The sequence below is a fragment of the Amphiura filiformis genome, chromosome 10 (assembly GCF_039555335.1).
Source record: "Amphiura filiformis chromosome 10, Afil_fr2py, whole genome shotgun sequence".
Lineage (NCBI taxonomy): Eukaryota > Metazoa > Echinodermata > Ophiuroidea > Amphilepidida > Amphiuridae > Amphiura > Amphiura filiformis.
The window spans coordinates 35362955-35375003 of NC_092637.1; the positions used below are offsets into that span (position 1 = coordinate 35362955).

At 36.4% G+C, this 12049-nt stretch overlaps 1 protein-coding gene across 1 annotated transcript; it reads left to right on the forward strand.

Moving 5' to 3' along the window:
* The first annotated feature begins 5127 nt into the window (after nt 1-5127).
* Nucleotides 5128-9489, forward strand: LOC140162791 (uncharacterized). The gene is made up of 2 exons (XM_072186092.1): nt 5128-5463; nt 7002-9489. Exons 1-2 carry the CDS (start codon nt 5349-5351, stop codon nt 7226-7228), a joined length of 342 nt encoding a protein of 113 aa, XP_072042193.1. The 5' UTR covers nt 5128-5348; the 3' UTR covers nt 7229-9489.
* Nucleotides 9490-12049: the final 2560 nt, after the last annotated feature.

A 12049-nucleotide genomic window follows, 5' to 3' on the forward strand; every position in this document is an offset into this window, starting at 1 on the left:
ATGAGTGGCAATCCTGGCAACTATTAATGTTATGATATAATTTTTCATTCCTGTGTATTTTTTAATCCATAGTAAAGAAAGTAAAATATGCTCAACATGCTCAATGTGTGGTGGAGGGGGTCGGCGGGGTGGGTCGGGTGGAGCTCATTGTTGATTGTTTGTTTTTTGTTATCTACTCAATTTGAGTACAAAATAATCAGCAGTTAGTTCTATTCGCTCATTCTGTTGCTCTTTTCCCTTATTTTTCGTTGCTTGTTTTTCAATCCTCTTATAACTTGAAATGACTATGTCACTATAAATAAAATTTAATGTATTTTAAGATCACTGATTAAGTGACAGTACTATGTATTAAGAAACTTTTAATAAAGACAGCTGTCTACAAAAAAAAAAAAAAAAAAAAAAAAAAAAAATAAAACAGTGGTAAACAAATAGTTACAATGCATCAAATATGAATGTCATTAAATAAGGAGCACTATGCCACTACACGGTTTTCCTAACCAAAATTCTCAGTTCGTGTAGCCCAGGCTATCAAGACAAGGTTGCAGAATTCATCAGGCTGCTCTATAAGCTTATTGATGAAGTATTGTCATGCAGAACATGTTTATTTACAGTTACCTTAGTAACAATTCACCTAGTAGCAATCACTAGCAAAGTAGTTATTCACCTATGAGCTACAACCAGAACAACTACCCTCTGAAAGATGTAACTTCAAGGTAGATGTACGAAACACGTGTCTTTTAGCTGAACAGAACACGTGCAGGCTCGGTCACATGTCACATGTGTAGTTTCTAAACGCGTCACACGTTACCTATTTTAAACACTATGTTTAGTATATCAATCTTTATTTATGTGTTTACCAGCTAACCACTTAGTTTTCCAGCTAAACACTGTGTTCAGTTTCTAAACGCGTCACATGTCACATATTTAGTTTCTAAACGCGTCATACGTCACCGATTGTTACAGTGTAGTGATGTAGTACTAGGACACCTCCGATGACGTCACAGATGTTGATGACGTCAAAGTTGAAGACCCAGACTGAACCGTGACAAAGGGATAGACATCGACCCTGTCTGGGACAACCTCCTGACCCCCCGGAACCAAGGGGGTGGCACAACATCTTCGTCACAACACCCCTCAGACACCCCTACGTCGTGCAGCCTCAGGCGCGAGGTCGCGGCGCTGTTGCGCCGATCTATCAATGACTAATAATATAATAATGGTCATTGTGCTCCCCCCCCCCATGGTCTATATTTTTAAATATGCTGGTCAATAATGGAGAACACATAGAAAAAGTATTATACAAACGTAAGCATGTATTATTACATTTAATACACTAGCTATTTACTATTATAAACCATGTTTTTATATGTTTAAAATGGCGGTTACGTCACTGTTTTGGGCAGCAGACGAAGTCCGTTCATTTGTTTATATTTTGACGGCATGCAGCAACTTTTTCTGGTAAATGAAAATGCATTGCTTATCGAAGCTGCGTAACGATTAGCACCTATGCATCTACTAGCCTAAGTCTCCCGCCTCCGCTCTCGAAACTAGCAAACATGTGGTAACAAAATGTCCATGCGTATCGGTAAAATGAGTAGTGAATTAAACCTAATTGTGCATGCACAGATTCAATGTACATGCACACGGTCGAGTTCAAGGGTGCATGCAACGCTTGTCGATAGCGACGTTGCATATTATCGTTTTCATGTTATTGCCTTGTACAGCGCTTCGAAATTCTTGTTGTTAGCGCTTAAATACGGTGCGTATTATTGTATTATTTATTATATTATATTGGCTATGGCATGTGATACTCCATACTGTCTGTAGCCCTATCTTGACGGAAAGCAAGATGATTCGTTGTTTGTTCAATCAACCTTTATTTAAACACAGCAAGCAAAATACATGTATACTAGCAGTCAAAACAACGAAGATTGTATACAATATACCAGGGTCAGCAAAGCTTACACTTAAAGCCATATTATAACATTTGCTGAGGAGAACGCCCTCAAAACATTTTTAATTCTGGTTTTTACACGATTGTAATGTACTTTAGTCAATAAAGATACTCTGCAAAAATCAAGACTTTAGGTGCTGCAGTTTTGTCAAAATCCGAGATTTTAAGTGACGATGGAACCGGCGTTTTATTATTACGATGGAAATATTAGTCGAACACGTATGCACAGTACGTACACGGCGTGCGGGATACACATACACACACACCCCGATGATCGTACCGTATTACAACCGCGGGAGTAACATGCTTGGGCGCTAGTAGTAAATTCCAATTTTCTATGCTTTACCTCACTTGTTCGGCTCAAAATTAAAAGGGGACATATCTGACAGTAAAAGCTAACATTTTATGGAAAATAAATATTAATCTATTTTTACAGAAATGTTATAATATGGCTTTAATAACATTATGTTACAATATTTTGCATCAAGTTTTCATAATAATCGTCTGAACGTTATTAAAACATTTTATACCCTTTTATAACCCGACATTTAAACGTTTTATACCCTTTTTATAACCCGACATTTAAACGTTTTATACCCTTTTTATAACCCGACATTTAAACGTTTTATACCCTTTTTATAACCCGACATTTAAACGTTTTCGGTAAAACATCTTGTGTTAGCTGGATAACAGTGTTGTTTTTTAATGTAACAACTTCACGGTAAATAGCTTGGTTCCAAAAGGCGCTAAATCCACTTTTGGAAAAAAGTGAGTTATTGGTACCAATGTATAGTGTTATAGCATTAGTTTCATGGAATCAAACTATTTTTTCCAAAAGGAGCTCAATCCCATTTATAGCACATGAATGTTCAAGCACATGACTGATGTGCTTCCCTCAACAATAGAGTTGGTTCACTCACTGCACACGCTACATTTAGGTATGAACATTCATGGATAACATGGCCTAGAGTAAGCGTGACTGCTGTTTTAGATTATAATTAGGATATATTAACAATATTAAACTTTACTTTAAAACAGTTGAAGTGAAAATGAATTTCCTTTAGATCAACGGATTCATGTTTTTTTGCCGAGACAAAGTCGGACAAACTCACTCAAGCAAAGTTTAGGGAACATTTTAATGTAAATTATGCACCCAGCCGAAATACAACCAGCAACTAGTGCAGGAATTCCTATCAACTGGATCTGTTCATAATCTACCTCGGGCAGGACGTGGAAGAACAGGAAGATCGGCTACAAACATTGATGTCATATGAAGAGTGGTGGCGAAAAACCCAAGACGATCAGTACGTCGACTTTCAATGGAAAACAACGTACCGCGTACAACTGTTCATCGAATCCTCAGAAAAAAACTTAAGCAGTTTCAATATAAAATCCAGATAAAACAGAAAATGAAGATTACGCATTGAAAACAAACAAACAAACAAACATAGCAAAATTAAACAAAACATATTTGAAAACGATAACATGTTATATCGTGTTATCACGTCTCAAATGACGAGACTTATTTTGCGTTTATAAAAGTGGGGTTTACGGTACGGTAGATATCCGTTAATTTCATACCAAAGGGTCATGACCACATAGGCATGTTTGGTATCATAACATTTCTAAAAGAATTATCTACATACTGTGCAATTTTTGTAACAACACTATTAACACAACGCAAGTTATGGCCAATTCACAATGTTAAGTTACTTTTGGGACACCCTGTATTTACGAACATTGTTTAATTGGTACAACAACCTTCTCTTACTAAGGAAATAAGTCTCTTTGACCAGGATCCAATAAATAATTAAATCACAGTGACATTTTTGCCTCCAATAGCCTTGCATATACTTGTAACACTAACAGCATTTTTTTCATGTTGTATACAGGTTGTCAAGACCAGACGCAAAATGTCTATAGAGGAACTGAAAGCGTATATAACGAATACAATTCAGTACTTGCAACAGTGCACGGATTACACGACATCTGATGGTGCAGAAAAAGCTGCTGATGATATTGTTGATGTTTTCTTGAGCAAAATGGCCCAACCTGATTTTCGGAAGGCTCTTGCCGGACATCTTGCTAAACTGCATTTAGGCACGTTTTTTAAAAGGATTTGGGAGTTACTGTCGGGATTCATTACAGAAGTAAACAGCCAAGGCTATGAGTGTATTTGGTCCATCCTTAGAATGTTTACCAGTTTCACAGACTTAGCTCCAGGAGTGTCGAAAGAGATGGGAGAATTCGGTTGCATACATTTGTTAGTGCATGCTATCGAAACACACAGAGAGCAGTGTAATGGCGAAATGGAGCCATTCAAAACAATACTTATTATTTTATTGAACGCTATTCAAGATTGTACTGAAAACATCAGTATTTATCGAGAAGCAAATGCAGTCTCAATCGTCAAAACGTTTCTGAATTCTGAAAACATGGTTGTTAAAGTGCGCTGCCTTCAAATTCTCGCATATATACCCAGCAAACACAAAACGTTTTCGACATCATTCGCAAAAGGTTATAAAAGGTTGTCAGAAAACGTTTAAATGTCGGGTTATATAAAGGGTATATTAAGAGTATAAAACGTTTTCATAACCTTAAAAAACATTTTTGATAATCTACTGCTCAGCAAACAAAAATGTTTTACAGAAAACGTTTAAATGTCGGGTTATATAAAGGGTATAAAACGTTTTAATAACATTCCAAAAACATTCTTGAAAACATGATACAAAACATTCTAAACAGAATGTTATTTTGGGGTTGAAAAAATATTTTGCGAAAAATGTTTGCCCAAAATATTTTCAATAACGTTTTAAAAACGTTTTCATTACCTTTGTATAACCCGACATTTAAATGTTATTAAAAGGTTTTGAAAAAACCATTTTAAGAACATTTCTGTGTTTGCTGGGTTCAAACATTTTTACATAATGTTATTTAAGTATTGACACAATATTTGGCAAAAATGTTTGTAAAAATAGTTTACAATAACATTTTTGAAAACATTTAAAACTATTGTTGTAGTGTGTTTTCATACAAAACGTTTTAAAACGTTATCATGACCTTTATATAACCCGACATTTTAATGTTATTAAAACGTTTTTACCTAAACCAAAAGCCAAAATATATCTTATTTAAAACGTTTTTAAAACGTTTTTGTGTTTGCTGGGTAGTTGATGAGGAAGAAAGCAGACTTCTGCAGACAACTAACGATGGGGTAGCTTTTTTGTTGGAACTATTGAAAGATGCCATCTCCAACAAAGATCATTACGAATATCGGATAGCATACACGCAATCTTCAGCACTAGAGTTACTCCGTGGGCTGAATAAGCTTGCCATAAATGATGCTAACAGGAAAGAAATCGCAAACCACGGCGGAATTCATGCGTTCACTCGAATGCTAGGAAATGATTTCTCTGAAGACGAACAGTGTGCAGCTGTGCAAGCGCTGTGGAATTTGACTATTATAGACGAGATCAGGACATCCAAGGAGCTACAGACATCGGTTGAAGGTAGGTATTGTGCATGGATTACACGACATCTGATTACTAACATCTTGTCAAGCATGTTTGAATAAACCTGATAAACATAAAGCTCTTGACAAACCTGTTGCTTACTGAATTTGGGCACGTTTTTTCAAAAGCTTTGGGAATCACTTTTGTGGTTTGTTACAAAGAAACGCATTTAAGGGGGTACTACACCCCTGCCCAATTTTGTGCCTATTTTTGCATTTTTCTCAAAAATTATAGCGCCTTGGTGACAAGTAAGATGTATATTATAGGGGCAAGGACTACAACTACTGCACTGGAAATTTTATTTCAACACAGCCAACAGTTGTGGAGTTACAGTCAAAAATGAGGGGAAAACCAATATTTGATCAATATATCAATAACTACTTGCCTTGAGTTGCTGAATTTTCAGTGCAGTAGTTGTAGTCCTTGCCCCAACAATATACTAGTACGTATCTTACTTGTCACCAAGGCGCTATAATTTTTGAGAAAAATGCAATATAGGCACGAAATTGGCCAGGGGTGTAGTACCCCCTTAAGGCTATGGGTGTGTATTCCATCGTTGTAATACATGGCAACATCACAAACATGTCTCCTGAAGCTTTCTTCAAACAACATTACTATTATAAACGATGGAGTCGTTGATTTGTTCTTACAATTTCAAGATACGATCTCCAACAAAGATCATCGCGAGTTAGGAATAACAGGTACACAATCTTCGCAGTAGACTTACTACGAAGGCTGAATAAGCTTGCCGTCAATAATGCCAACAAAAACAATTTGCGAAACTCTCGTGTACACACGAATGCCAGGTAATTTCTCTGAAAACGAGCAGCGTGCAGTCGTGCAAGTCCTACATTTGTTGTTCAAAGACCAGATAAGGGCTGGAACTGCAGAAGTCGTTTAATGGTACCCCCCCTCCCCACATGCCCTATGTTGATATTAAACGTTATATACCCTCGTAGTTGCTATCCATGTATGCCCCCCCCCCCCATTACAGTGATACTGTAATAAGTACAAACATCCTCCACATAATATTGCTGGGACGTCATCATGTGCGGATACCCTTGCAAAATTGGGAAATTCTGGCTATATGTAAAACAAAAGTAGAGGCTAAATTGTTTTCGGCTAAGAAATTTACGAACATTCGATTTGCACCGAATTATGTCTTAAAAATTGAAAGGAAATGACTATTTCAACCAAACTACAAAGTTAATATTTTGGAATAAGTTTACAAGAGAAAAATGATAATGGCTTTTACTGTAGAAACCTATAATGGGCCTCATCAAACCTCCTCTGTGGTCACATTTGATGGGCTGCCCTACATCCGGGTAAGATGGTGGGGTAAACATTGTATCGCTAAAATGAGTACCAACGATGAATGTACGAGTAGCTCAAATCGTTTGAGCGCGAATATGCGTGTTTTTATGTGGGATAAAAAGAAAAACCTCAGCCACGCCTAACTCTTTTTGATTGTAAAGTTATCTGGTGCAAGTGCAGATTTTTTTACGTAGCATCTATATTATTTTATTCAATTTCAGCACTGGAGAAATTGGCAAAGTCCAACAACCACCATCTGCAGCAGATCTGTAACAAGACTCTTTTACAGATCAAACATATCAAAGATCCACTTTCAAGTGCGAAAGCATCTGGACACACAAAGACAACCATGAAGTCGTCACAAAAGAGAAGTCAAACGAAGAAGCTTGTACGCTATTGGACCAGAGAGGGTGGTCGCCTTGTAAGAAAATACAAAGGAAACGTATGATACGAAAATGAACGCCGTTTTGACATGTTCCCATAAACTGAGCGTAAAGTGTCAAGTTCGTGGTTGCGAGACCTTCCAATTGTCGAGTTGCTGTTCTTTGTTAAAGGTGAACCTCATTGAAAATAAAGTTATGTATCAATGGAAAGCTTATGATGTCAGGATACTAAAAACTATTTTTTCCGATTTTTTTGATGGCCAATAAAGCTGAAAAATTAAAAAACGAATGAATTTTTGGTCTTTTTTAAGGCGCCCAAAAAGCACCCAAATCAATCGTCTATGACCTTGGGAATGCTCGTGACGTAAGCTCAGGGTTCGCAGTCATGTGATCCTGCTCGGAAACATGTAAACAAGACTTGCTTCCTGTACTTTGCAAGCTGCCCGGCAAGTCTGATTTTCACAATAAAGCTTGAAATTAGAGGAATCTTCAAGTTGCTGGTTCCTTCTATATATATTAGAAATAATAGAATTATTGTCAACACGTAAATTTTCCGTAAATTTTTGACAAAATCAGTCATGACTAGCTGGGTATAATTGGGTAATTGAGTTTGAATTTCGCGCTGGGATCAATTACATGCGCAAATGCTTGCTGCTGCATGCTGCCGTTCATGTCATGGACTGAATAAACATGATCGAATAACAAATTAAATACTTTCATGAAAGTTCATCTGTGTTGGTATAAATCATGATTTTGATTTAAACTTTTGATCCAAGCACAAGGAATTAATTCCTACCTCGGAATTTTCAGATGGTACTCCATCTTTCATCAGCGAGTGATACAGTCACTCACTCGCTGATGAAAGATGGAGTACCATCTGAAAATTCTGAGGTAGGAATTAATTCCTTGTGTTTGGCTCAAAAGTTTAAATCAAAATCAAAATTAAATACTTGTTTGTGACATTCCCTATTCTTGATTCATTTTAAAATATCTGATTTAAAAAAATATCGTCTTGCAGTAATCAAAAAATTAATAAAAAAGCCGCCGATTTCATCAAATCCAGCCCATATAAACTTGGTTTTCATATTTAGAGCATTGCGGTAATACATTCTTTCCACACAATCACGATTGAAAGAAACAGATATTTTATTATAAAATAAATACAATTTGGGCTTGATAGAACATTATTTGATGGAATTCTGAAATCTGAATAAAATTAAAATTTTGTCACTTGTGTCACGATTCTTTAATGATAGTACAATCAGTATACGGTACTGAAAAGTGAAACATTCATGTTTTATGGATTACCGCACATGATGCGTAACTTGCTGTTGAAGAAATATCAGGGACCCGACAGGTGGTTCCAGGGTTTATGCACAAACACAGCGACTCGCTTCGTCCTGCTTGCGTGTGTTTCATCAGATTTGATCAATCGTTATCTTATATTTGGAACATTTACAGGAATAAATTTTGCTGATGAAGTAGCAATAAGTTGGAAATATCAGAATGTGAATATAAAATCGGTCATTTTGTCTGCAAGTACAGTACAGTCGCGGATACTGAACACTCGGCGCCGGACTCGGCGACTGAGTCTCGGTCAGTCACGCGCTGAGTTCATCCCGTATGTATCTCACGAGTTCGCCTATCATACATGACCGGTTGTAAAGCTAAGAAATAATTAAAAAATCCTGTACATGTACCTTATTCTATTCCTTCATTTTCTCATTGTGATAAGTTCATCTCAACTTGGTGTGACGATCTGAACTGGTAGCACTAGCAGTTATTTTTGGCAATCTGTTTTCATTCCGGTTCTTCGGCGAATCTTTGCTCTTCGTGCTTTACTGTAATATTCCCTATGCATATCAGTGATATCGTGGATGGCTTGGCCTATCCCAAATCACCCCGGCCAGCACTTTTCCCATTTTAAATCCACACACTTTATTCAGGAACTTCATTCTTGATTTGATCATGATGTTTCCTTCATGTTATTCTTATTTTATTGAAGATATTTTTCATGTAAAGTAAGTTGACAATGACTGAATTCGTGCATTGGCCCGATGCATGCCACAGTAATGCATGGACATTGTGTTTACAATCAAACCCGGAAGTAACTGTGTGTCCCTGAGTTGACGTCATCAACGAAAGCGCCCAATTTGAACGATTTCGTTTTGTAATTTAGGGGGGGGGGTGCCAATATCCAATCTTTGCATGGAGATTATGTCTAGCCTGGTACGTTAGGCAAATAAAAAATATTCTTTTCTGCTTCCTGACATCATAAGCTTTCCATTGATATATAACTTTATTTTCAATGAGGTTCACCTTTAAGACATTGTATAGTCAGTGGTATGTCCTTTGTGAATGAGGACATAATATATGATACTTTGTACTCAATGCTGTTACTTGCTGTACCTATTTTTAAAGAACCTACTACTACTACACAGGGAACTTCAAGCACTGAACATCAACTCAACAGTTGGAATTTCTCGACACTGCTAAGTTAACTTGCGACTTTACTTCTCCAGTAAACATGGTAAAATGCAAGGATCTACTAGCTGTTATAGTTCTCCGTAGAAGTAGTGATGTAACAGAATTAATTACCATAGCGTACAATGGCGAAAAGATGAAATTGAAGGGCTGTATGTAACGAGATTAGGGATAGCACGTCACCCATTTTATTCACCTTGTTTTCGTGCATTGGAAATTTCACAAACTTGACTGTTTCAAACCATTGAAATAATGATTTTCATGATGAAACTTTTGCACTTCATTTTAAACACTTTACGTTCTACTGTACGCCTAGTAATTGTCATTTGTGATGCGATCAACCAAAATCCGTCGGAACTCGGAAATATTGATTTTGAGATATAGCCAAACAAAGGCAATATTTCCTTTTGTTTCCTACTGTTTTGGAAGCGCTTTAATTACTCATAATCTTTGGAACTGGATGTTCAATTTCAATGGGGGTTTCTGCAAAATCCAGCTTTGTAAATCCTTTTTACTATCCTATAAGAAACTGAAAATTTATTATTGCCGAGTTCCGACTGATTTTGCTTGATCGCATCACATTTGTGTTCGTTACCAGTTGAAATGAATCGGACTGTTTTTGCCGTGTAGAATTAGTAATTAGTTTAATCATGTACTTTTTAGCGTAGTGTTTGGACCAGTGGATTTGAATCATGGATTAAACCAGCTGTTTTTGCCGTGTAAAATTAACAAAGGGATCCTGGACATCCATCGTTTGATCCTGTAGATTTTAGTGTCGTGTTTTGGATGTGTGATACGTTTGCCCCGGAGTGACGAACAGTTCTTTTCCACAGTGCACCTGCTTCCACAGACCACACTGGCTTTTTTTGCGAAAAAAATTTTGTTATGAATTATCATAGTTCTATTTTGGTGTTTTATTTGTACTTTGTTGTGAACGTTTAACTTTTTCAAATTGCCCTGTGCGCCTAACTACTCCCAATTCCAGAAAAATACAGCACTAACTTTTTGGGATTAAATAATTATTATCAAGTTCTGCCAAATGAAACATAGCTCAATCCTAATCATTCATTTAGTCCTAACTGGAGATAAAAGAAAAAGTTCACTATTTTACTAATGTTCTGAAAAAAGAGCCAAAAACATGCATTTTCGGCATGTTTTCTGACAATCGAGTCACAAAAATCGAAATTTTGCTCTAATTTGCACTTTTCTGTGTTACTTTAATGAAATGGTTGGTTATAAGAATGAAACATGTCTTTTCCAAAAATTAGAATGCATAAACTGAAATTAGTCTTAGTACAAGTCTTTGGGCTTGATTGTCACAGCATACGAAAAACACCCTAAAAATGCATGTTTTTGGCCCTTATTTCCAAAAATTGGCTAAATATTAAAATTTAACTTTTAGCTAGTTAGGACTAACTAAAGGATTATTTAGGCAAAACAGGATAATATTTTTTTATTCAAAAAAATTAGTTCTGTATTTTTCTGGAATAGGGAGTACTACTACTACTACTACTACTACTACTACTACTACTACTACTACTACTACTACTACTACTACTTCTACTACTATAGGACTATAACAATACTAGCCTCTGTCAAGAACATGTGACAAGCAATTTTAACCTAAAAATAAGGTTTTTGGTTAGAAATTTTGTTAAGTTAGGCGTGCAGCCTAACTTATTTCTTTCTTGCCATTTCTTTCTTCTTCTTTCTTTCTTTCTTCTTTCTCACAATTTGCTTCTTCTGCCACATCCTTGAACGGATTTCGACCAAACTCAGTCACAAGCAGTATTGGGTAGCTGGCTACAAAAGTTATGGGTTGTTTAACGTCAGAGGTCATCCAAGGGGTCACTGGGGTCAAAAAAAGGTCATTTGAACCGAAAATGCTCCAATTGAGCTGAAATTTAAATGCAATGATACTTATCATTGGTATCTGTATTCTAGAAGACGTTGGGTATATCCTATATTTTACATAATTTCTGGTATTGGGTGTATTATATTAATTTGCAATATTATCACTATAGCAGATTAGTAGATATACAGTACTGAGAATAAAATAAACACATCAAAAGTCCCCCTCTGAAAATTAAACATGATAAAATGCAATAGTCTCTGCTCAATCAACAATTTAGTGCTTAAGTACTACCAATATTTGTTCTGATAATTGAGCAGGTGGCGGAACCAGGATTTTTTTCCTGGGGCGTGAGGGACGATTCAATATTTATGCCAAGGGAGTGGGAGTTTTGACAAGAATAGCAACAAAATATTTCGTGTTCCCCCACCCTCACGCGTCCGCTCAAAATTTTAAGATTCCCTCCTTGTTTTCCCCTATTTCTCCATTTTAAACTTAACATTCCCCCTCATGGTTCAAGTAAAAAATTAAGTTAAAAAAATCGGATTCC

What these genes read in the sequence shown, in the direction of transcription:
- LOC140162791 (XM_072186092.1), top strand. Translation starts at nt 5,349, where the DNA reads ATGCTAGGAAATGATTTCTCTGAAGACGAACAGTGTGCAGCTGTGCAA. An exon ending in GCTACAGACATCGGTTGAAG is followed by an intron (nt 5,464 to 7,001) that starts GTAGGTATTGTG and finishes ATTCAATTTCAG; the next exon opens with CACTGGAGAAATTGGCAAAG.